At 40.9% G+C, this 27,101-nt stretch overlaps 1 protein-coding gene across 2 annotated transcripts in view; it reads right to left on the bottom strand.

Moving 5' to 3' along the window:
* Positions 1 to 1,187: 1,187 nt before the first annotated feature.
* LOC311250783 (adenosine kinase-like) overlaps positions 1,188 to 27,101 on the bottom strand; it is a 113,220-nt gene continuing 87,306 nt past the window's right edge. For both annotated transcript variants that reach the window (XM_084342827.1, XM_084342828.1), the window contains exons 8-11: positions 15,292 to 15,327; positions 11,307 to 11,421; positions 3,106 to 3,192; positions 1,188 to 2,784 (exon numbers count right to left, since the gene is read on the bottom strand). In XM_084342827.1, coding sequence (XP_084198953.1) covers positions 2,660 to 2,784; positions 3,106 to 3,192; positions 11,307 to 11,421; positions 15,292 to 15,327 — 363 coding nt within the window. In that variant the 3' untranslated portion in view covers positions 1,188 to 2,659. The remainder of the gene's footprint in view (positions 2,785 to 3,105; positions 3,193 to 11,306; positions 11,422 to 15,291; positions 15,328 to 27,101) is intronic.

The raw sequence follows: 27,101 nt of genomic DNA on the forward strand, positions 1-27,101 counted from the left end.
GCTACACAATAAAAGCGGCATTAAACATTTTCAAAATGCCTTGGGCTCAGCGGCTTACAAAAACAGATAGCATTGTATTGCAAGAAGTAAATTAAACGCACAGATTCAATGTTTGTTTTTCCACCTCTTGCAGTCATTGAGCAAAGGCAAAAGTTTAGCTGGGAAAGTGAGAAAAGTACATTTAGTAGTTTCCTTATTGTGGCAGGCATTCTCATTACTTGATCATGGCTCCCTCTTTTTGTGTTTGTGTTTTGCCATCTGTCATCTTGAGAGGCAAATGAACCAGCTGCCATGGAGTGTGATCTTGCCCAATCAGAAATGTGGTCCTTTTCAAAGCGCATCTGTGTGAAACCTTAAAAAATGCTGATGAAAAAAAAAAAAAGTGTCTCAAAGTTGTTAATAACATTTTGGCTGGAGAATGTTTTCACCTAGACGCCCCCGATTAGCATAAATGCATAAACTATGCCTCATTACGGGAAAAACAGAGCTCTTGTGCAGGAAGTGTAAAAAAAAACTGGATTCCTCCTGACATGCTCGGAGAAAAATAAAAGAAAATATGATGTAACAGGTTGCTCTAGGGGAACAAAAAAATGTTATTCTCAATCACACTTCTTTGTAGAACAGATGAGTGTTGAATTGTTTTCCACAAAACACTTGAGACACTGCCCAACACTTCTGCTGGCCCGCAGACAGTGGGAGGGGAGTGGGGGGGTCGGCAGGGGAGGGGCCTCCCTCTGATCCTCGTCTCCAACCCCCAGCGACAGCACAGCTGGGTACAAAGGATCAGCCTAATTTTCAGGTCCCTCTAATGATCGCCAAGAAGAGCAACCACTAATCCCTTAACTGAGAAAAATGATCTCCTGTAGCCCCGCAGTGCAGCACCAGACCCCGAGAGTCCAGTTAGGACCCAACAGGCATGAGTGAGCGGAGCCAGGACACCAGGCTGGTGCTGGTTCCCCCCGCCCCCCAGTCCCCTCCATAATGGAGGGTGTTGAGCTGTCCAAAAGTGATTAGCATGAGGGAGCCTCTGGCTGATTAAATAATTGGGAAATAGCCGAATCCTGTGTTGCTATAAAATTATTTTTTTGCATTTTGAGTATTTAAAGAAAGAATTGAAGGAATTAATAGTTTAATACGTTGAGGCTGACTTTGTTTTCATATGTGAAAAATAGGAAAACAAAGTAGGATGAGTTTCATATTGTTTTATTCGTGTAATAACAAAGAACATTCTTTTCAGTTTTGTCCCATGGCTACTGTCACTGATAATGGCGTCCCATCCACGAATCCTGCATCGTGACAGCTCAATATTAAAGGACAAGTTCACCCAAAAATGAAAACTCAGTCGTCGTCTTCTCTCCCTTATGCCGATGGAAAGTCAGGTGAAGTTTCGTAGCCCACAGATCATTTCTTGGTTAGGAAAACAGCGGTGCAGCACTCTCCTAAAACTGAAGTAGCTGGGGACTTGTTTTAAAACGCAAAATATAACGGCTCCATAAAGCTCCTCCAGCGTAATCCAAGTCTCTGGGAGAACAAACATCACCTTTTTAAAAATCAATTTGGGATCTCGGGGCTTTGGGAGACTTGGATTACGCCGAAAGACCTTCATGGAGGCTTTTATATCCTGTTTGTTTTCTTACATTTTAATACAAGCCCCCATCTAGCGTCTGCAACGCTGTTTTGCTGTGAAGCTCCAGAAAAGTTTTGTGGACTACTCGAAACTTCACCTGACTTTCCATCAGCATGGGGGTGAGTAGATAATGACAGAATTTTCATTTTTCTGGTGACCTTATCCTTTAAAGGAACATTGAGCTGAACATTTTCTATATTTTACAGTACATAAGTATCACAACTCTCAACCCCTGCAGGCTTGAAAAAGGCTCTAAAAAGTTTGCAGCTTGCTGCTTCGTGACTGATGGCACTCATAGTTTACACTACAAATACACCACTTCTTTTGCATGCCAGCTTCTAGCTCAGAAGCCCCGATGTAAGTAGCTCGATTAGCAATTTATTGGTGAAGCGATAATTGTTTGGAATAAAGTCAGCACGAGGATCAAGAGCAGATTGTGCAGCAGGAACGGTTTGAGAAGTTTCGATGGACATTCAAATAGGTTTTTTCAGCCATGACTCCGGGTCACCGAGGGAATCGATTGTAACTCGAAGCGGACTACAGCTGCTGTCCTTCATGAAGTAGCAAAAAATAAACTTTTCTCAGAGCCACATTTCTGTCGATAGAAACTTTTCAAAATCTATCCTTCAGGATAATGCACTTCTCAACTACTGATACATCTCGTCAGTATGATCCAAAGTATCTTGGCTGAAACATACAGATGTTACGGATCCATGCTGGAGTAGCTTCTACACATTTTGACAATCTTTTCCACCTTACAGGCCTACAGGCGTTTGTTCTTTGATACTTTAAATAATAGTGTGTCAGCAGAATGCTCCTTTAAACATAACCATTCCAATAATAGATACCAGTACAGTGTTTGAATTGTATTAAAACATCTGAGTTGATTATTGCAGCTTGATAAAATATTCAAGCTGCAGCACTTAGTCCCATGCAGTCAGCTACTGTAAATAGAAAAAATGTACATAAAATCCTGAAGCATACATATACAAGTATCTTGTGAACAAGACAAATATTCGTTGCTCGGATGCATCACTGAAAGTCTGGCTTCTCTGGGAAGGTGCATCCGACCCGTTTGATGATGACGTTGGCGGCGTAGTGTCCGGCCCGGATACACTCCTCCAGCGAGTGCTCTTGGACCAACGCAGAGAGGAATCCTGGTTGGACAGAAGAGCAAAGGTCAACCTGTGACCATCCATCACCTCCAAAATTGTTTGGGGAGCAGTTAGCGTTAATGTGAGCCAGGTACTAATGGTTTCTGGGAAGGGGGACAGCGCTGCTTCATCCTCAACAGGACCCAAATGATGACTGTTTTATGTGGTGCTATGATAAGCTCATACAGAGTAAAATCAGCAGGCTAAATGTCACGCTCATATAATCTGGACACATTACTACGTTACATAGTTGGCCGGTATCAAAGGTTAATTGGCAATGTACACAGAAATCAAGCTGTGTAGACGATGATTTTCATGCCGTACCTCCCACAAAGGCGTCTCCCGCTCCATTAGTGTCCACGATGGTGTTCTGGTCGATGTCCACAACAGGGAACGTGGTCACCCTCTCACCTGTGGTCAAGACACGGGAGGGCTGTTAATTAAAGTTGTACACACCAACTTCACACCTACAAGTTTTGGCTTATTACTTCTTTGATTGTAAAAACAATTCAGGGGGTCATTTCACACAGCGAGGCTTTGTTATAATTGGACATAGTTGGCTTTTTTCATTTTAGCACTTCAGCGTGGCATCGTTTTTTTGGCTAATTGATGACATGTAAAACAGATGATGGTGACTCAGGTTACAAGTTTGGAATGATATGAACCACACAAGGCTTGAATGTCAAAACACGCCGAGTCTGAAAAACAAATATGAATCTGAATCCATATAGCAAGGGGAAAAACATGCATTGTATCATAAGGCTACTCATGATATTGTTGTATTAGCCACGCTAGCGCTCTGGATTCTCACAAGGTCAGTTGTTGCATTCATTGCCTCATCATTAGTCAGCCATGACTTTGGAAATACATTTTTCAAGGTAAACTCCAAGCTCCCTCTCTCCAACTCAGGAAGGATCTTCTTATTTAGCAAGAAGGTTTGTCCAGGTAGGTGTTGTTTCCGTAATGTTGTCAGACAACAACAGACAAGACAACCTCAGCCTGGCAAAAACAAGCACATAACGTAACTTTGACCGTCAGAGTTGCCCCAAAGGATTACACTGCAGCCGTGTCACGACTGCCAGCTGAGGCAGTCTACTGAACTGATTTCAAAACTTTAGATACGCATGAATCATTTTATACACCAAACATGTAAATGTACGACCCAGGTCTAAAAATACTGGAATTTCACCTTAAAGAAGACAGGTGACAGTATAAAAAGCGACGAGGTCCGTCTAGGGAGGAGATAAGTGTGGACGGATGGGTCAAACAATCAGGAGATCACTGTGTTTGTTTTCCCATGTGAAATCAAAGGTCAGTGTTGACTTATTTTATCAACCCAACCCATGAATCTTTTCCTAAACCTGACCGAATAGTTTTGGTCCCTAAACATAACCAAACTGTAACCATTTCACAACTTTAACCACACATTAGAAACACTTCCTGGTGGAGACCCCTGAAGGTAATCTTCTCTCTTGTGCAGTTTAGTGCTAGTTAGCAAATGTTAGCATGTTAAGATACACCACTAAGATGTTGAACATGGTAAACATCAGCATGTGAGCATTGCCATTGTGAGCATGTTAGCATGCTGGTATTTGCATTTAGTTTTAAGCAGCCTCACAAAGCTGCTAGCATGGCTATAGATTCTCGCTAATCTTCTGATTATTTTTTGATTAAATCTTCCAAAAAAAAAAAAAGTCCACCAAATGTCAAAAATAGTGTATGAGTCCATTTACAGAGATTTAAAACAGAGAAAAGCAGCATTTGAGAAGCTGTAATCAGTGACTGTTTTGCATTTTTGCATGATAAATAACAAAAGACTGGCTAATTATCTAACTAAAGAAAATTGCTATTTTCTGTTGATGGACAAATGGATAATTAAAATAGTGTTTCACAACAAATGACTGGTAAAATGTGATATTAATCTAAAGGACAATGTCCCGCAGTGGCTCTAATAAAATTTCCAGAAGCAACAGATGATCAAATGCAAAAACCTCTAATGCTTTAGGTGAATGCTCTGATAAATTAAAACCAATGCAAGAACAGTTGCTCCGAGTTGTTTCAGTTCAAAACGGAACCCATTAAATGAGGGTCTCTTTATTATCTTCAGTGGATTATATTGCTTCAATTATCAGTAGCATATGCACTTCAAAGAGACTTCCAGTTTAAAGGAGAGGGGGGGAAAAAAAGAAACAAAAATCTACCAGATGACAAAGTCTGGAGGTGTAGAGTGACATTAAATCAGCAACTTATGTCAGAACAATCTAAACCACACACACAATCTTCAAACAATCCGAGGGCTCTGGTGCCGACACGAACCTTCAAAAAGGTGCAGGAGACAAAAGACTGACATGTGGATAAAAGGAACACGAGGAGGCTGACAGACCTCTTATAGAGAAAAAAAAGGTTGGAGTTTAAGAAGAACATGAGAAAAAAAACGAGAAAAAAGTTGTTTAATGAGGCTCCCTGCTAATCTAACAATGGCTCACAGGATATCTGTGCGGCAGATAAGACACCCCGCCTTATTAATTTTTGAATACATTTCTGTCCTTGTCCTACAGGGCGAAAGATACACAACCTGCAGCTGAGCATATGTTCGACACATGATGTCAAGGAAATGACTGTAATATGCCGACTTTGAGAGAAACTCCATCAGGTTGCAGTTACATATTACATCTCAGACAGCAGAACGTGACTGTAACACAGGTCAGGTACCGCCGACGTATCAGATAAAGAGATAGATTGTGTTTTTTTATAATGACACATTCTGTCTTTAAAAAGGAAAGCAGGTGATTGTCACTTTGATAATAAATTACAATAAGACAAGAATCCTTTTAGGATCAGCTAATTAGCAGCATAACGACGTCGCTTAATTAATGCCACAGATGAAGAATCCTCCTCCCTCTTGAAACGATTAGCCGCAATGGAGAATGTGCTAACAATAAATTACAGCTTGTCAGTTATTCCACAGTTAAGAAACTCAAGTCCTTAGATGTGGTCGTGCTTCTGCAATGCTCTTTGTGGTTATAAAAGCGGATGCTTTTAAATCTCACGCTGCTGCACTTGTTCAGAACAGGTTCTGTTGTTCATTAGACGCAAGAAATAATAAAAAAAAACAATAACCCTGTAAATATGTTTATGGCCGTAAAAGAAATTGGTTGCTCTCTCTAGTGTGGGTGTCAGCTCTTATTAGCAATTTGCATCTAGGTAACCTCTCACATAGAGTGCTGCTCATCTTCGTGATAACACCACATCCAGAGGTGTCAGAATTCACTGAACAGATCTGAATCTGTCAAGATTGTTATGTTGTCGCGAGTGTGAGTGCTCGGATTCTTATTAGATCCTTTAAATCACCAGGAATTAAATTACTCTTTTGACTGAACACTAGCGTTCATTTAGTGTTTTGTTGTTTGTCTTATTGCACATTTATGTGGTGTTGGAATAATCTGAAAAATTAGTTTCCGACTGGGAAAACTCAGATGAACCAGCTGGAGTTGGACAGTTGGCGAAAATTTTGGAACACGATCGCCAAGTTTGACATTATTTACGCAAACATGGTGAATGAAAGTAAATGTTTGGTTGATGGTAAGTAACTTTTGTTTTTGTACGATGGTATCAGGTTGTAACCGTTAGTTACTGTCCACATAGAGCAACCGATATCAGCTAGAAAATGTATTTACTAGCATTAACCCTCGACACATCTTCAATGTACCGCACACGTTGTGTTCATGAACACGCTGAAGTTGGAAGAACATCTTCTCAGTTTGAGAAATGGGACCATTGGCGCATCATATAATTGCTAAGTGGATGTTTTTTGTTTGTTTTTTCTTTTTATGTCACGCCTCCTCTTTTTCCACAAAAGCCAACCCTTTTCACCAAACTAGTATGAATGTTTGTATAAATCCTAATAATGTTGGTGCGCCATCATCAGGTGAAAACCTTTTGTTGTACTGTGTTTAGTGCTAATCAGAAATGTTAGCATGCTAACACTCTAAACTAAGACATGGTAAACATTACCTGCTAAACATCGAAGTGTTAGCAGTGTCATTGTGAGGATGTCAGCAAATATTTGACTCAACGGGGCTTTACAATGTGTAAATACAACACTAGTCTGGCATATATAATACAGCACTTTGTTCTCAGGCCCTAGATGACTGCAATTTTTAACAAAATTACCCAACTTTTGTGCAATTTTCTTGGAAAGCTTCAACAAATTCATCTATTTTGGCCACAAATCACATCACACCTCTGCTCAGGTACCTTTTAGAATCTGAGCTTGGTGAATATGACAACACGAAGATGTGTAAAAATTCTTCCATTTTTTGGAAAACATGTAGATGTAAACATGCGAATATGATTTTCAGCCCCTCAGAGACGTACTCTTTAGCATTTCTAACTGATCGCTTCGCTGTGGGCGGCATGATGTTTACGGCATGCAGAACTTTCTGGGACCTGTTTCTGGAAGCACAGCAGACATCCATTATTTCTCTTCCCTCTACCATCGCGGCCAAAGTTTGTACTCTCCTGCTCGGGGAAAGTTCACATAACCTCATTGATGCAAATTATTAAATTTGACTGACATGTTAACTCAGGTTACAGTCCAACAATTCCCCAGCCGTCTGTAACAAAGATCCAATTGGCAAAAATGGCAATAGCAAAATCTCCTGCCAAAATACTCTCTGTTGTTTCTGGCTTGTGGTTCGTCTGAAAACATCACTTCGCTGAACTCATTTCACATTTCACTGTAATGAGATCGGCAACATTATTTTCAATCAATAAAACTCTCTTTTTTTTTTTGTTAACTGTGCTTTAACTCTAACATATTCCTGTTCTCAGAGTTTGGTTTGACAAAGTGAGCGAAGCAGCAGATTGGTGGTGAATACGTGGGAGTGTAGTATGGCTGTGCTTTGACAGGTAACCTGCAACACAGGAAAGAAAAAAAAAAAAAAAGAAAACTGAGAAAAAAATTTGAAGGAACTCAAATACTTCCTTCGAGTAAGCTATAATTGTGTGCTTTTGTTAATTCGCTCTTCATAATTCCCTCATTACAACTCTTGAGTGGTGGTGATTAAACTTAAGAAATTCTTTCAACAGGCGTCTCTTTGAAATGAGTATCAATTAAGCCCTTTATTATTGGCTATTCTTTTTAACAATGCCAATTCACAGCACAACGCTGACTGAGAAAATGCTCTCCTGTTAAAAAAAAAGAAGAAAAAAGGCGACTGTACATGCAAATAAGACGACCTCGGCTTTATTGGAAAATGAGCATATGGAGCGTTGTTCTGACTCTGGAATTATTACACGCTTCATTTGATTGTGTTCCAGCGCTCACTATTGTTGCTTTGACAGAAAGCAGGTAGATCAAATAGTTGGCAGGTCATTAAAATGTACTTTGATCCTGTTAGACTGTATCATCTACACACGTAAAACAATTAATACATCATTTTAAATCCTGAGCTGCTCAGTGACTGGGAATTACACATGAATATTTAGCTAAAAGGCACGAGCTGAAGCACTCGACGGAGTTCAAGTACAACATCTTTATGTGAGAAACTTCCCCGAGAATACTTCTTCTTCTTCTTCTTCTTTTTCTTCTTCTTCTCCTCCTGGAACGTTTCCTTTTGCTTTTCAGCCAAACTCTGAGCCTCGGAGAGGAAAACAACGTTACCGCTTTCTTGGCAAACGCGACAGGTTAGGAGCGAGTTGACATTCAATCTGTTTCCCTATCATAACCAGCATCTTTGTTCACAATTGAGTTAGGAAAAAAAAAAATTACATATGCCTGTAATTACTGTAACCACAGGCAAAAGATCATCGCCAACCAATATCCTTTCAGGGAGACATGAAAGAAAACACTTCAACGTGAGATGCCAAGGGAAAAGGGAGCCGGTCTTTCTCATAGCACAGAATGTTAATTGATTTAGTCTTTCATGAAGTATAGACCATAAACATCCTGCTTTTTAAACAGCAACAACAAGTAGATCTTTAAAAAAAATCTGCAACCTTTTATCCGCCGTCACTTTGAAGAGAATGACAAATAAAGCTAAATAATAGGAGTCTTTAGCCTTGTACTCAATATTCATTCCTCAGTCTACCTCATGTGATTAACATGTATAGATCAGGTCTTTTTTCAAAGTGGAAATCTGCCTGCTCGGCCCCCTTGAGAGCCCTAAAACTCCGCGAGGAGTCGAGTCAGGCTTTATCAAGTCCTTATCAGCGATTAGAGCGGCGACCCCCGCTGAATGATCGTTTATTAGATCTCCTCACCGTTAAGGTTCAGGGCACAATGATCTTAATTACTGCTTTAATGGGCGTATAAGCAAAAGCCCGGCGTAGTTCGGCAGTGTCAGTGGCAGCTAAATAAAGGGCCATTTCCCCCTGCTCCCAGCTCTTAAAAGGCACGTTTGAAGCGGTGGTGTGATGAAAGGCTCCAAATGAAGGGCAGGGAGGGGAGAAAAAAAAAAAAGAACAATAACAAATTGACATCTCTTTTTGGAGAATTATACCACGGGGGAAGGCTTTCTCCCATCCTTAATCACTATAAAATGGTTTAACATGACATGCAGAGGCTGGCAAATGATCAAATCCTGACAGGAGGACAAATTGCAAACAAAATGAGAGATCAAGTTTATTAGAGCGCCGCCTCTGGGAAATGAAAATCTTTAATTCTCTTTTTACATTGACATTTATTTGGCTGGCATGAATAGCAATGTTCACACACATACACACCGATCCTGCTGCAGCGACTACAGTAACTGCTCCGCTGCAATGATGGCACAGTCAATGACATTTATCATGTTTGCCTTTGTAGATGACATCTGAAACACATTGTCTTTCATCCCGCCTGCATTCATCATGTATTTTATATAAAGTTCACAGCGGCGCACGGCTCTGTCTTCCTGCAGGAGCAATGAAAGGAGCGGGCAGGAATTATCCATCACCTCCTGCACAATGGATGGATTCTTGTTCTTTTTAACTGTCGAGCTTCTGCTTAAAGATTTCGTTTCAAATTCTCATGAAAGGAAATGTACTTCCAGGAATTTCCTACTTTGAAAATGAATGTGGCCTGGTGTGCGTTGCCCTCAGGAGTGGAACACGGTTCACTGCACTGAACCATCACTTAGATTTTGCATACATTTCGCATTTTGTGACATGTATTGTTATTGCAAAAATATGTCACCTTTAAGCTCTGTTTTTGTTCTCCACCGGCTCCTGAGGGAAATATCTGTTTACTCGGCTGCTAAATGCTCCGCTCTATTCACCCGCTAGCGGCTAACTGTGTCTGTCTGCTGTTTGTCGAGCAGGTAGCATATAGTGGCTTTATCAGAGCTTTATCGCCGAAAACAGCAGCCTGCTGCGGCTGTAAACACCACTGCTGAGAGTGAACCAAAACAGTAAACTGACTGGCAATAAAACCAGAAGAATGAGTTAAAGGATGCTAAAAATAGTCCGGCATACTATAATTCTGTGGGGTTCATCACTATGAGCATCCCCTTTCAAATCAAACATGGATATTTTTATTGGTAATATAAAAATATTGATTACAGCCACTCTTACCCTTTATTATACCAAGTCTCTCTTGTGAGTCCAAAAGGGCAGCGCAGACAATTAAAAAACAAATCACAACAGAAAACAGAGAAAATAAACAATTAATTATTGATTGTTTCATAATGCCAACAGTGACTGCTGGCATTATATCACTTCAGCTGGTAAATGCTCTCACCAGCAGTTTGAAATTGAGGACACTGGACACATGTGAAGCCAGAGTCCTGCAGTGCTAACAGTCCTGCTGTAGCTGTGCCTCTCTGCAGTCCCCAGTGATGAGTGATATGCCGGAGTCTTTACCTGAGGCCATCTCTCCCTCGTGCACGACTAGTCTGAGCTGCAAGGGCAACGAGGAGAGACACCCCGTGGCTCTACACAAAGGCGAAGCCTCCCAGCAGTAATCGGAAACTATCGTCTCTCCCCACACCGCTTAAACCTGCAACCCCTGCTCGGTTATGATGACACTGCCTTTTAATGTCCCACTAACAAATATGCCCTGAATCAAAGGAAATTGGATTGATCTGTGGACCAACATTGTCAACCCCTCTCCTCAAGGTCACTCTGCCAGCATTTTGCAGGAAGAAAAAAAAAAAAAAAGGGCAGGATGTAAGAGATGAAGCATTAAAAATTGCTGAGGACTGGCCTGGAGTCCGTCCAAGACAAAGTTAGAAGTACTTCACAAATCAATGCCTGCTCTCTGCATCCCCCACACTTCTTTTATGCTCAGAAATGACAGAACGTAAGTGCAAGCATTCTTTTTTTTTTTTAACATCTGGTGTCAATATTGCAGGTTAACTTCAAAGAAATTACTGATAGCGCTCGGCTCTCTTCAGTCAGCGATCTACCGTCTATTTAAGGCTGCGTGCTGCAGTTTTTGAGAGATGAGGTTTATGTGAAGGGTAAAGATGTCCGAAAGGGGCCAAAGTTGGGATGGCTTTGAGTGGTACTTGAGTGGAAATAAGTCAAAAACAAAAATTGCCTACCAACAGTTGCAACAGTGTCGTCCTTGCCCTGGGTGAAGACCACCACTCGCTGCCTCTTTGTGTTGTCCTTGGGGAGGTTTTGGGTCTTCTTTGCAATCTCCGCAATGTCATCTGTCTGTAAAAACAAAACAAAACAGACCACTGGGTGAGCATGTTAAGTTGACTGATCATGAAGAGCAATTTCTGAGGAGTTAATCAAAGATTCACAAAGTGTGACTGAGTGGGGTCAGATATTTCCAATCCTGCCAGACGGATCAAGTGATAATGAAACGAGATGGGCTATGAACCGCTTCGAGAAAGATCAATAGCGGTGCTCGATGATGTTTCCATGCAGCTACAGGAGAGCTGTAAAATATTAGAATGTCATATTCCCTAAGTGAGATGAAAATAAGCGTGTGAAGATATGCTGTTGTCAGATAAAGCTACTTCTGCAAGCTGAAGGGATAGGTGGTGCGTGTACTGTATCATTCTCTTCCTGAAACAGGCCATCTCTCCTCAGCATCTGCACAGAATGGATATTCTCGCCTGGAGACGACAGAACTCTCCGGAGTGCTTGCCTTTGATCATGAGAGGGATAAAAAAACCCACACCTGTCAGTGCTACTTTATTATTAACTCATCATGATGTACTATGAGCAGGTGGAATGTCTTTATCGCCGTCTCGCAGTGGGGTGGACTCTGCTTCGCCGTAGTACAGCACACTGAGGAGCTAGCATTAAGGGTCGGAGACGCCTCTAGCATCTGTATCAAAGCTAACACTCGAGCACCTTCAGGGCGAGCAAATACTGTGGTTATGGGAGTAATCAGAGAGATAGGCTCCAATACCACCAGCCACACTGGCTCACTCAAACCAATGAGCTTTTACACCTCTAAATGCTTCCCAAATGTCCTTTAATCAGCCCTGAGAGGTCCGGGGAGACCCTGGGCCGAGGAAAAATGGGTGTAACACTCTAAGTAAGTGCTAATGGTGAGGTTAATACAGAGGCTGTTAGCAGGCTGTGGTGAAAAAAAGGCAATTTGTCACTGTGACTGGATGTAACCACAAGCACTCCTCCAGACACTGAATGCAAAACCGCACAAGGCTCCGGCACATTGTCACCCTTTGGTTTTATGTTCGCTGACATAAAAAAGGCGCGCTACTCAGGTTTAGGAGCTAAAAGGTTCTAAGGGCCAGAGGTGGAGGGGTGAACATCATGGCTGTTACTACACACACATAAACACACAAAAACAACTACCACCTTTTAGCTTGGCAGAAGAACTTACCTGACAAGTTCCTATACGGCAGGAGAATGCAGAAAAATAACATGAGTGCAAAGCAAATGAATTGACAAACGATATGGTCAATTTACTTTACTGCTGACAAATGGCAATATTTACGATTGTGCGGCAATTGATCAGACATAAATCAACAAACCGTGAAATATGAAAGCTTTACAATGGTGCTAAATTGTGTTTTTGTGTTGGCGCCAGCGAGAAAGTGATCATCTCCACTGCAGGCTGTTTGAGAAACACAGCCAGGGAGAGATTCAATTAGAGCTGCGATGCAGATAGTTCTTTGAGCATTTAAAGGAAACGGCTCACAATCAGGCGACTGTGTTCAGATCTGCTGATTGCTGTTTTGGAGAGGACAAGCTTTTTTTTAATCTTGTATTTACACTGAAGAAGTGCCGCTGTCATTTTTGTTAGTCATCCATAATGTGATGATAACAATGTTTCAGAATACATTAAGGGTGCATCGTGCAGCGTTTTTGGGTCAGATTTCGACTACTGGGGAGCAACTACAATAAAATACAATTATAGTCCCCCTCAGAAGTGCCAAACTGACCAAAGAACCGGACATTTACTGAATTTAAATGAACATCACTGGCCTTAAAGGCTCAGAGACACAACTCACAATTTTTCTTTGCTCTACAAATGAAGTGTAACTTATAGTTTTTGTTTATTGGCGTAGACTAGAACCATATTATTGATGATAGAATTAAATTGTGTTAATATTTATAAAAGCCTGTTGTAAAAAATGATTGATTTCACATTATGTTGCCATGTCATAGTGAGTCACATTACTTGGTACACATGTCATGACTTGTGATGCAATAAAAATACTTGGTGTTTTGTCCAGAAAATTCCTGGAAGAGAGTGCAATGAACTTTGGTCTTACATAATTTTGGTCACATGATAATTGGTGGTCGGATGTAGGGGTGGCCATCTCTAAGCACCAGACGATTAGATTCTGATTCTCGCTTAACATAGCCTACTAGTAATAATAGTATAAACAGATACATTTACTTTCATTATCTTTGCTTAAGCTCAGCCATCCTTAACAAAACTCAAGAGGTAGCCTAGCTTAGAATGTAAACATGATGCTTATGTCTGTAACGTTTCACCATCCAACATAAAGCCCGATCTTACAAATTTGTTAAAGGCGATCATGATGTTGAGAAAGGGATTTTAAATGTCCAATTATTGACTTCTCTGCATTGAGACATAATCTTTCAAGAGAGAATCATGATGCATCTAAAAATCAATTTTATCCACCATCTACAGTCGGCTGTGACCATCCTTAAGCAGTCTTCATGACAACTGAAAGCCACGGGATACTGTATGCCTGAAAGCTCCGGAAAAGTGTGTTAAGACTCAGCCTTTTTCAAACTACTATTTCCAAGATCAATACTGAATCTTATTTTAGACATTTTCTATATTTTTTTATGTTAGGGTTGGAAAAATATACCAATTACTACATAGCCCAGAGTGATTCTGCAATTATATTACAGGTACATCGCTTATGTGTAAAAGACAAAATTCCTCCAATAATAAAACACTGTCACAGTTATGTTCTGCTTTAAACAAAATGTCTCCTGTATACTATATATATTGATATTTTGAAGACTTTCCAGTGTACAGCTACAGTATGAGGGCAAGTAAAATTGTCATCAAAAAAGTGACAAGAGCAAAAAAAAAAGACAACTGTGAACCATCTAGAAATGCAGTAAGTACAGCACACACCACTGATGTTATCTGAGAAATCACATTCATCCAATGCAATTTCGCAGAGTGTTCTGGCAAATCAGGTTGACATGGAAAATGTCAAAGAATTGTAACTACTAGCAGAGTCTACACTTTGCCCTTTGTGTTTTTTTTTTTTTTCATACGAGGCCCCCTCCATCACTGCCACCCCCTCCCTCTCTTTTCCCGCCTTCATCCCTTCTCCTCTCTTAAACCTGTCACTGGCATCAGGATTGCATTTCTATTCCAGTCACGTTGATCACACCGTTAGTGATTCTGGATGACAATTATTCACACAGTGCAGAGCCATATTCAAGGCAGCTCTACCTTTGAAAGAGAGAAGGCACTTAAAATACCTGAGCCCATTCGAAAAAAAACTCACATGCACCGGCTATTTGTGCTTTTTGATTTCACATTTTAAAAAGCAGCGTGAGGGATATGCAAAACACAAGCAAAATTTAGACCAGGGGAACATTCATTCATCCACTTTAAAAGACATAGTGTACATTCTATGGGGTAACAAGCACTGTAATTTTCATCTCCATAATCTAAAACCACAGGTGGCTGTAATTTGGTTATTAAAAGACTACAGTGTGTTTCAGTGTGCAGTGAAGGGAAGACATACAGTATCATCCCCGAGTGCAATGAAGATAATGAGGAGGCTTTTTAACCAGGCAACCTGATGAGCCCCAAGCCTGCAGAGAAAGGCTTGAAACCATGCCCAACTTCTCAGCTTCCCAAGAGGCTTTTCAAAATTCAATAAATAACATCTGTAGGCGATGTTGGGTGCAGACCTAGCAGAGTGCGTCATAACAGAGAGCTGGCTGAACAAAGAAACCATGACGACTGCCAGGTTTCCATAGCAACTGCTGCAAGGCCTGCAGAGTATAATAGCACATCAATCACTGTCCAAAAAGAACTTCATTATCAGCAAAAAATAAACCTTTAGGATCTGTTTAGTGTGCAATTGCTGGTCAACTCACCTCAAAGCCCAGCTCTTTGGCAAATGTGGCCGCCTCCTAGAAAAGAAAACACACACACATACACATAAATGAGCAGTTAATTAGAGAGTCACAAACAGAGCAGAATGTCACACTCCAGACGTGAAGTAAAGACATCTCGCTTGCCTCCACTCCTCACATGTACAGCCATGTCACCTGAGAATAAGTAACCCGAGTTAGTGTTGCTCTGCCAGCTCCTGATTTAACAGGCATGCAGCCCACCCATTTAATCTATTGCCCCACTTCATCTCATCTTACCACGGCAGCATGAGATAACACCACGTCAGCCTCCAGCCATGAAACCACCACTGAAACCATGAATATGTGCTGGTGTGTGGGAATCCCCAGCACTGCAGGCATTCAACACCCACTATATGTTTCTGTAGTCTCCTAACAGGTGCACTTTAATGGCCCATACCAGGGCTTATGCAAGTTTTTGCTACTTAACTATAAATCATGTAACACTGATGCTTAACTTTCCCAAATATATGCTGTCGTTTAAGAGTTTGAGATGCATGTGCTTTTTCCACTGTTCAGGCAGCCATTGATTTCCATTGTTTAACGCATGGCAGGAGAATCTGATGGCAAACACCTGAAACTTGTTTAAGTTGTCTAATTGAACCTCATGCTGTATAGTTTTGATATGTAGATGTAGTGATCCAACCTTTTCAGGCACCCATTGATTTCCATACATTTTTATACAATATTAATTAATATTTTCTAAAACTTTTCTAATCCATAACAGAGAACATTAAGTCCGCAATAGAAGGTACAATTATTTGGATGTGTCACAAATCTCTTTAAAAAAAATGATGTCTTGATGAAGAAAAGTCAACAATCAGAAATTTTTTGACATCTTAATTGCCAGGCTATAAATTCCTTACAACTGAAACAATTAGACGTGGAAACATAATTCCTCCACTCTATCTGCGGTGAAACTACACCACAGTTTAATCTGCTCGATTCACCGGATGACACAACTCATGAGTTTCAAGTTTCAAAAGTTTTCCAGCTGATTTTAATATTGTATGTAAATGAATGGAAACCAACGGCTGCCTGGAAATATACACAAAAAACCCTCAATACTGCCTACAAGTGTAAGTTTTCCATGATTTGTGAATGCTAAAGCTAAAATCTGGGGACCTTTTTAAAAAAAAAAAAAAAAAAAAAAAAAAAAAAAAAAATCATACAGAGAAATGTAAATCAATGGATGCCTGCAATGGAAGGGACAAAAACAAATATAAAAACATTATGATTCTGAATATACAAAAATGAAATAATTGGTTTTAGTTTCAGGGTAAGAAATGAATGGAAACCAATGGGTGTTTGGAAAGATGCATCTATACTTAAGTTTTACCAGCTTGGAACATGTTTCAAGTCTGCCAATTGTTTTTATATTATACAGAGATCAATGGAAATAAATGGATGTCTGGAAAGGTAGGGGAAAAAAAACAAATATAAAGGGTCAGAAATGAATGGAAACCAGTGAATTATTGGAATAGAAGACTCATAAGCATGGTTTACAGTATGGTTAGCTGTGATGCCCAATTTGAGCCTTTAAATGGTGACAGAAGCTGTTGCTCGTCAGTTCAGAACGATGCCACAAATCATGACAGACAACCTCGTGCACTAAATTCACTTTTGACCCCAGACGGGGCAATAAGTTGATGTTATGATTCTAAATAATCCAATTATCTGTAGAAGGGGGCTGGTGTTTGCGTGACCTTGGGGAGAGGTTGACAACCTGGTCCTCAAACAGAAGGGGAGGAGATGACATGGAACAATAAGGTTACTGGTCCCTGGAGGAAAGCCTCATGGCTCCCTGCCTTGGATCAACATCACAGCGCCAGCAATATGTCAATTCATCACCACCTCCCTAACCCTCCTCCTACACACACAGAGGTTAAGAGGCTAGTCAATTAGCTTTCTGTAGCCAAAAAGCATGTTTATAATGAGCACAGGTGAGTAGTCTTTTTCTTTTTCTCATCCCTTTGCCTTTTCAATCTATCGAGGGCTTAGGTCTCACATTTGTTTTCATTTATTTACAACCACATATTGACATTTCTCCTCAGGAACGTTCCATCACCGACCAGCATGAGGCATCTCGCAGGGATACGAGCGGCTTGGAAAAAAGTCTTGTCAAAACAGTGATATTTCATCTCAGAGCATTAAAAAAGAGACACATGAATGAAGGCTGGAATAACAATGGTGCTGTTGAGCGGCGCATGCCTCTATCTCACCCTCTGTCTCTCTCTAGTTAGCAGCTATAATATTAGTGAGAAAAGCCTTTCGAGAGAGTGTGGGTGTTAGAAGAAAAGATAATTGAAGCGATGTCTATGAGCCACATGTGTACAGTGTAATCCCTTTCAGGAATTTATTAATTTCCATGAGCTCTTATGAATGCCAACATCAAAAAATATTTGGTACTATACGCTCAGATAAACCTAATATATTGGTATGATAAATACTGTATGGTGGTAAATATGCAATTACTGCGACTGCACAGGCAAGCCAATAAAACTGAAACGATAAGCAATAAAACTCACAATTTCCTTAAGGGGCTTACGGTATTAATATTCAAAAATCTTATGTTTCAGGCTGTGTATGTTTCACATTTGACGTGTGCTGCTTTGGTATGTTGCGGTAGACGCTTTTCAAATGACAGTCCATGTGCTTCTACAGCTGTCGCAACAATGACAAGTGCTTCGAGTGACATCTGGGCAAAATCCTCTCGTGCTCAAAAAAGCATCTCGTTTGTTCGGAGATTGCTGTGATTGCATGCTCGTCTTTGATGATCCGCTCCGAGTCAGATTCCGGAGGAGAGAGAGAGGGCTGTTGCAGATTTCGGGGGGCCCGCGAGTTCTCCTCCTTCTCCTCCTCGGGCAAACAAGGTAAAAGATAACAAGGCGGGCTGAGTGCATGAGCCCTCTGCAGCCATAGTTAGTATAAAGCTATCAGAATGTGTGAGATGTTGCTGCTGTCAGAGGCTTAAACAGTCAAAGGGATATTTTTAGAGAGCTTAAGCTAATAATCCAGAGCCCAGTCAGGGGGCGGGAGTCTACAATATCTTGCCAAGCAAAATGAAAGAGGAAATACACACTTCATGCAAAGGGCAGTTTTCACACTTTGTTTTCCTTGACACTGTATGTGACAGGAGCCTCGCACGCCTGGTTTGGAAATGGACTGAGGTGCCACACAGTATGTGGGTATTTCTCTGTGAGGCTATCCATAACCTTATTTCCCTCTTTTTAATGAAGCTAAATTGCTCTATCTAGATTCAGTTTTTATCTAATAAAGGAGCAAAGTAGGCATGAAGGGTTCTGGAAATAAAAAACCTGATTCATTTTCTCAGAGATTATGTTAGGTGACTTGCAGTTGGGGCATTTCTGAGGGTTGGATCAACAGCAGCATTAGCTCTGTCTGCCTGGCCGATGCAACTCTAATCTTTAGGCCTAGTCCACACGTACACGGTTCTTTTTGGAAAAAGGGTTTACAAAGTCCTTACAACACACCTGAAAACACATATCACGTGGCCACAGACACTGGGCATGGTGTTCCAGTGTTAACAGGAAGTAGATTGTACAATGTGGCTGGTTGCTTGGTTACAGAAAATACTATGAACGAGGCAGGGAAACGTGACTACTCCTCACAGAAGAGTACTCCTGGATAATGCTATTCTTATTAAAACAGTAGCCATTTTTAGTCCGTCTCTTCTCTCACTGTATTGTCAATATAACAAGCTAAAGAAAACTCTTCTTTTAGCTCCACCAGCTCATGCTTTGTTTAAGGCGCTACTATGTTCAGCCGACATTTCCTGCTGGCCACAACATTTAATGTATAAATGTTTGACCTTAAAGATACAATATGTCACATTTGCGTATTAAAAACACTAAAACTGACTTTTATTATACAGTTAGTTGAGTTGTGTATGAACATTATCCCAAATGTTTCCAACAATGTTGAAAGGCAACAGGCTGTTGGTCACCTGTTGCTATAATTTCCTGAGAAACACCAGATGATGGACGACACTTCACGTAACGTAAATCGTAGTGTAAGTCATATCAGATACATTTTCAGATGTTCAACAAAAAAGACATTTACTTCAGTGATCCCATGCTACTTCACAATGCCATCTTTTGTCGTCTTTACATTGTTTCGTTTTGATTTCATTATTTCGATTGTGAGACCCCTTAAGGGAGAAATGACATACTGTGTGTTTAAAGCACCACGGTAGATGAGGAAACCTGACAGAGATGAAATTAATAAAACAAGAGGACTTATTGGCTCTCGTCATAAAATATTCCGAACAACAAACCAAAGCAAGTATTTAGTTTTCCATCCCCTGTGTAACAAGTTGTTGAGCATATGTCACAGCAGGAGTGAGTCGGAAAAAAAAAAAAAAAATCCAATTTCACTGTTTCCCAAAGAATCTAAATCAAAGAGCAAACCTCAGTGCTAAGGTTAATAAAAGTTGATAAGCTGAGAAGCGTAACTCCCTGGGGCCTTTCAGAAAATAGGCATTTGCTTGACCGTGTTAGCCTAAGCTGATGCTGAAGCTGAAATTGAATTGTATTTGACATTGTGTGGAGATACTGAAGAGGGTTTAGCCCTGACAAGTTCTTTCTTTTTTTTTACAACAACACCTGTGTTTTCTTCTTCCTTTCTGGGCATTTCAATAAGAGCTCATTTCAAAAGACATGAGAGTTATAAGCTTGCAAGCATTTAACGGAGAGCTGACTTCCACAGTTGCAGAACTAACTTGAAAACATTATGATAGGGTTGGAAAATATGCCTAACTGGTTCAGTCGTAAAACTGTGCGAACTAAAGGGGGAACAAATTATCAGGTCTGGATAGATCATTTGGAAATGTCAAATCACTTAACGTAGAAGCCTTTTAAACTAAACTGAGCATGACTGGGTCATGACATCCCAAATAATTCAGCCAATTATCACTACTTACAGATATATACAACAATGGCATAGGACATATTTTCCTGATTCCCTGCATGTAAGCATAAGACATCACTGAGGCGAGTCAGACAGCTTCCATAAATGCCCAGTAAAAACAACATCTGGCATTCAACTCAAGCGTTTCCAGCCAGATTACTACAGCATACATTACAGGCCTGTAGGTGGGGGTTGGAGAATGAATAACTAATCAAGGCGATGGCATCAGTGGGGATTGTTAGTGCCCTTGACGTGGCCTCTGGGTCACAAACATGACTCCTCCTGGATGTCGGGACGTCAGCCCCCAGCACGAGTCCAGGTGCTGCTGAACAGGAAGCTGCCACCTCGATGATATGTGGGCTGATAATATGATCACGCTAGCTGATAGAACCTCACTCACGCTGGGTGGAGGGAAGGCGGCCGCCTGCTACTGTGCAGGACAGATTAGGAGGAATAAATCACCTGTGCCGAGCCCTCCTGTAGCTCCCAGGAGAATGCAGCAATCCTGCTCAAGCATGACATGCCACAAACATGAGGGTAAACACACACGCCGAGCAACACACTCCAGAGAGGCAGGAGTCGCTTTTACTGCCTCTGGGAATTTACTCAAGAACGACTGATGGCATTTCACTTCACATTTTTACCGAGCCATTAAGTGGTATGTTTCATCTCTACCTAGTTATTTTCTTACATTCGGGTGTGATCGTACAAGTTCAATCTGCAACTCAGTTATTTTTTGGTACTGACAGATTTACATCTGCCTGAACAGACAGTTTAGCTGGATTTTAAAACCAGGGCTTCCTACAACTCCAAAATGCATTACCGATGCAATTTGTCTTCTTGTAAGTGTTTCTCTAACGTCTTGGAGCAAAGTTGCGAAAAGCATAAAACAAATTAAAAAAAACACTTGCTGGAAATATAATTAAAAAAAATAAATAACTGCATTATTTCCCCCTCTACTTTAAACAGCTTTGTCCAGATGGTGTATTGTTGTGAGCTAGAGCATTTACATTTGCGATACCTTCTGCAGTGCATAAGATGGTGTTAATTTTTTAACTTCTGTCAAAGCTCTCTGCTCGCCTCAGGATATGTTCATTATATAATGTACTGCTGTGAACGTCAATATCTCTTCGGCTTAGAAATATGGATGTCTCTATTATGTTTGTTTGCCTCAAATCCAAATCCGCTGATCTGTTACTGATTCAGCGTCTACTTAAATTACATGGATATTTTTGTAAACTGCTTCCTACATACTACTTACATAAAGCCCACATTAAAACAAAACATTTCTGAATAGCCCTGTATTATGATAACAGAGTCTGCATGTTTTCCCATAATATTCTGTGAAGTGTCTGATCTCAACCATAAACTGAAGTTCATTTGCAGTTTTCAATGGAGAGCTGTGGACAGATGGCGTTCTTGGTGCAAACTACAGACATGGATTGGGCTTTTCCGCAGCAAGGATCCGCTTCAGTCCAGATTCTGAGGACGACCATGATAGACTGTGACAACCAAAGGATCGGTATTGGGGCTGATCCGGGCATATTGATGACAATCTGATCCATTGGACTGTGAATGTGTTTCGTCCACCTCAGCATGCTGGTGTTGCGGCGAGTAAGGGAAATTCTTCTTGTGGAATTTGAAAGAAGCTAATTCTCTGAAGAATTACTGACTCGATGCGATAAATCAAATCTCTTTACTTCATGCTGCACGGAGAGAAGACCCAAGCGTGGTTGTTCTCTTTCTTACAGACTTTCAGATTACTTTTTGATCATGTCTTCCTCAGTACAATGGCCCTTTAACGATATCTCTTAGGTAACTGTCAGCTGACTCTCATCTGACCATCTAACAACTTCATCACAGAGAGTCACATAGACATCACCGAGTCGATGGTTTCCTTAATATCAAACCAATATGTTAAGCTAAAACTGGGACACTTCTGTTTTTGATCAAGTAGCTTATGAAAAATAAGATATGTCATATTAAAAGTAGTGTACAGATGCTATTTCAATCAACATAAGTAACTACAATCAGACTGTACTTAAAATATGTTCTCATCTTGACCCTTAGGGCAAAACGTCACACACTTGGGAGATGTAATCTGTTTAAATGAATTTGTCCCCATTAGTGGTGTTAAATTCATTAGACAGCACAGCAAAGTCTATTTGGATGAGATTTGTTCAAACTTAAAAGCAAGTGCAGGATTGACCTGAGCTTCCATGTGACCAATTTCAACAGTGCCCTTGCCTGCCAGTCCATTACACACCTCTAGCAACAGCCTCTGCTCCCATCTATCTCAGCCTGCCTACAAGGGCAGGAGAAAGGTCTCTTAGCAAGCCCACAGGGACGGCAGCAGCACCTACAGCACAGGTCCAAAGGTTAAACAATTGGAAACATGTGCAGTACATAAATATCTCTGCTGATAGCAATCTCAGCACGGGAAAGCAGGGTTTGCATAAGGGGCTCAGAACAGAGGATGTAACCTCAGATAGAGCAGGGAGGCATTCAGCCGGTCTGGTGGGGCTAATGGAAGCCGGGGCAGCAGCAGTAGCAGCTTTGTACTGGGGGGAGTTAGTTATCAGCCTGATGGCCTTATCAGCACTGAGGGCCTCTATCACACATCTCACCTCTGGGCTCTAACAAGGGGTCAGCCCACAACGTCAGACTGCCAGCGTCTGGCTCTCTCGACTATGGATGGAGGAAAAACGGTGGATGACTGGGTCTGCTCAACAAGCAGAGCCAATGCAGCCGCTTTTAACTAGTTCTTACAACTCTCATTCGTCTTGAATGTCATGCTGATTTTAATATTTAAAGACTTCTTGTGCACATTTCAAACATAAAATGGTTATATTTATATTATGGATGCTATATATATATCTTGATTCAATAGCTCTCACCTCGCTTTATAGAATAACTTACTTGAGAAAATACAAGCTGCTAACACAACTGAGAACTCCTTTTGTTCTCAAGTGAAGTTTTACTTTTGTAAGTTTTATTGATTGTCTGAAAGTTTGTTTGGTCAAGGTTCACCTGATTGAATTTTTCAGGATTCAGGACTTCCACAGTTCGAGGATTACTGTTTCTTAGTCACGCATATAAAAGAAAGTGAATAGCAATGTTAATACCAGCTCTTTGGGGCACAATTCCAGGGTCAATACATCAATTTATCTTAAAAACGCAACTTGATGAAACAGCAAGGTAGGGAATTGTTTAGCACTCGCGGAGTGTAAGTTCTTTAAATGCCCTCTAGTTATAACCTGCTGCTGAAGGCCTTGAAAACTTTTTTTTTTCCTAACAATAGTGGTTATTTTGCATGAAAGATTTATGCATTTGTGCTTCGTCCGGGCTCTTCTCTTTGGCTTTAAGTGGAAAGAAAAAGCCGCACCACAGACGAACAATACAAGAATCCGCACAACTCGGAGTTGTTTGCTTATGTTGTGAGTCAAAATTGATTTCAACAGAACCACACGGTCCTGAGGAACCAGATTAGGTTACCTTTTGACTTTTAGCTTCTATTTATTTGTAGCTAAAGATGATTTCTTTAGCTTTTACTTTGACTGCTGTTTATTTAGTCAGAAATACTGAATGTTATGGAGAAACAAAATAACATTTAAAACCTACTTTTTCTGTTGCTGTTCACCGCTTCTATCATTGAATGTCATGTTTGTGTAATCCAGTACAGTATTCTCCAGTGTTGGTTTTTTTGTTATTTATGAATATATGCATGCATTTTTGATATCTTTGCAGATGTTTCATCGTGTGTAAACTTCAAACAATGCTTCAAATAATGACCTGTGAATAGTGATGATGATTATGCATTTATTTTTTCACTCTGGGTAAAAGCAGCCTTTGTTGAAAGGTGTGCTCGAAAACCCTTTTGATGAGGTTTGAACTTCAACGCGGGCGATCAGTTTCTAGGAGCTTATTATCCAGAAAATTCAACAGACATTTGGTTGCAGGCGCTGCAAACAAAGGTCAAGAAAGCAAACAGCTTTTTTCTGCTGTGAACTGCTGAGAACAGTGACCATGCCCTCCTGAGTATAATAAACATATGAACATTTGGCCTGCTCTATTTACCCCCTAATGAGAAACAAAGATCTGCTCTGGAGGGACTTGCATACTTCAGACAATGGAAACCCAGGGAGGGGAAAAAAAGCTCTCAGAATAATTCAAACCATTTGTGTGGCACAAGGGACATGAGAGCTTTGTCTGAATAAATTGGCCATACAAAAAATTGAGATGATGTCCAGCGTGCTATCTGTTGATGTGGCATGAGATGGCCATTTGCCAGATGAAAAGCTGCATGGAGGGCAGGGGGCCCAGTCAACAATGAGGGTAAATCATTTCACATTCATGCACACAGCTAACACGTGATACCTGGCGTGATGCAATCAAAAGACCCACAACAAATTAGAAAAAACAATCACTTCATTCAGTTCAAGTGGGGGCAACATGAGCAACGTTTCTAAAAACAAACTCATAGATTTCATTATGTGTGGCGTGGGGGCGAACTAATTTGTTATTACGGGTGGTAGATTATGTTTGTCGATTATCTTGTTGTCATTTTCTTATCCAGAATTTTCTAACCAAGAGGAGAATAGGGGAGTCCTCCAAATGACAGTGGAAAACATGACCGTATAGCCTGGACTGTGGGAATACAATCGAGAGTAGACAAAGGCCAGTCCTCCCGCCAACTCTGTGTGGATAAGAGGATTGGAGATGGGGGGAAAGCAAGCAGCCAAGCTCCAAGCAGCAGTGATTTGGGAGAGGAGGGGGGGGGGGGCAATACATGAGGGTTGTAAGGCTATCTGGGAAGCCCGCCGGTGTTCAAACTTCTGTGAGTCCCTCCAGCAACAAGCTGATATCCTGCACTCTCTCCTGCTGTGACAGAAATACACTGGCCTCAGCGCCAGCAGAACGTGGGCACTATTGATCTGCTCCCAGCGCAATATCTCCTCTTACATCCATAATTATTCTCCTTCAGAGGACTCCACCGTGTGCCCTGGCTGCCCGACTGGAAGGCTGGCTGGCTTTCTATCCGCCTCCTTGTTAAAGATGCTCTATGGTCTCACATTTCACGTTGCACTGCCAAAGACCCCCCTCTCTTAACCCCGGCATTTTCGAATATTTCATGGTTCAATCCCAGGGTTGGGGAAGGCGGCTTCGGCACGGCACAATTACAGTGGTTAGTCGGACTCCTCTGGTGGAGCCATGCTGGCTCCCAAAGTACCATGACTCGCAAACAGACAGGCCAGGAAAAACAGAGGAATGTTGGAGAGCTCATTCTTCTTCTGTACTGATCCTCTCACTGCCAGTGAGCACACAGGAAAAGGATGATGGTTTAATTGTAGCAGTTGCATTACGCTGTAGCAACACTTCATCTGATCTAGTTAAGTGGTTCTCAATATTTTTGGCTTGTGCGGCTTTAAAAGGGAGACTGTGTAACTTTTCAAAGAAATGACACAATCTCCCTCCTCATGAAAAGTTGAATTCATGAGCAATAAAACTTGCCATTGCTCAATTTAAGCACCCTTTAATGGGGTTGACCAATAGCTTATAGTTGCTAATGTTATAGCAAACTTTAAGTAGAGTAGCTCTGTCTTTTCTAATGGGTAGACATTCTTGATCAAGTTGATTTCATGTGACTTGCACCTCTGATTGCTGCCACTATGCCAAAACTGCAGCACAGCCAAGTGCTTCTTCCACTTGCTCTCAGTCACATTGACTCAGTCACTAATGATAATGTAGTTCAGCGGTGGGTTGCAGCCAAAAAGTGAATAACAGGTCAATTCTGGGCAAGTGTAAACCCAACGTGATGTCACCCATTGTTTTGTGGTTTTGAAGAGTTTGGCATTGCAGCCATCGCCATCTTGTTTTAAAAGGAGCCAGAAGCGACCAAATTTGGACAAGAGGGTGGAGCTGTCAATCACAAGGTAGCAATAACTTATCCTATCAAAGTATTTTCTGCTTTTTTAAACTTTTTTACTTTAAATGGGAACGTAATTTACAAAATTAACATCATGCTGTGATGACGAAGACCATAAAGTCATTATAAAGCTGAATTAGGTGTGATAGCTACAGTATTGCTTTTATTGTTATTATAAAGTTAGTTTTAAGCCATAATTTTATTGCAATTCTTCTTAATTCACTGAACTTTAGGACAAATTTGTACTTTTGTGACATTGGTAAGAAGGTCTCGGGTTTTAATCCACTGACTGGCGGGATGGATGAATGGAAATAAACTGACTGTGAGGCCAAAGCATCTAACTCAAGACAATTCTGGAAATTTTGCATCAGCAAATTTTACATAATCCTGCTATGAAGCCAAGCAATGTAGACTTGAGACTCGCTGTCTCCTGTTGTCATATGTTTGAGTTGTGAGCAGTCCAACTAAAAGAGAAAAAGTCTGAAAAAATAAAAAGAATTACGTGGCAGAGATGTTCTTTTTTAAGATAAGCAAAAAAAAAAAAAAATAACGAAAACAAACCATATTATAAAAGGCAGCTTTTCGCATTTAGCAAATCATCACAGCTAATGTGCGCTGTGACTCATCATACAACTCACTGACTGTACGTCACACTGAAGGTCAATGTACTCTGGCGCTGAACGGAAGGCATGTGACTCATCACAGAAATAGCACATTCAATTAAAATTCAGCTGTGAAAGACACAAAGGAGAGCAGCAGCTAATACTTCATGTCTTTTCCTCCAATGACACATTGTGATTGTTCCGCTTCGCTAGCTTTAGAGATGGTTCTGTGTTCATCCTCCCAGTTGGCCTGTGGGGCCTTGTGAATAAACACATGGAGGTTAATGTCTCATGTTCTTCCCCCGTTCTCTGCAGAC

Source organism: Pagrus pagrus (assembly GCF_965226575.1).
Source record: "Pagrus pagrus genome assembly, chromosome: 21".
NCBI classification, from domain to species: domain Eukaryota; kingdom Metazoa; phylum Chordata; class Actinopteri; order Spariformes; family Sparidae; genus Pagrus; species Pagrus pagrus.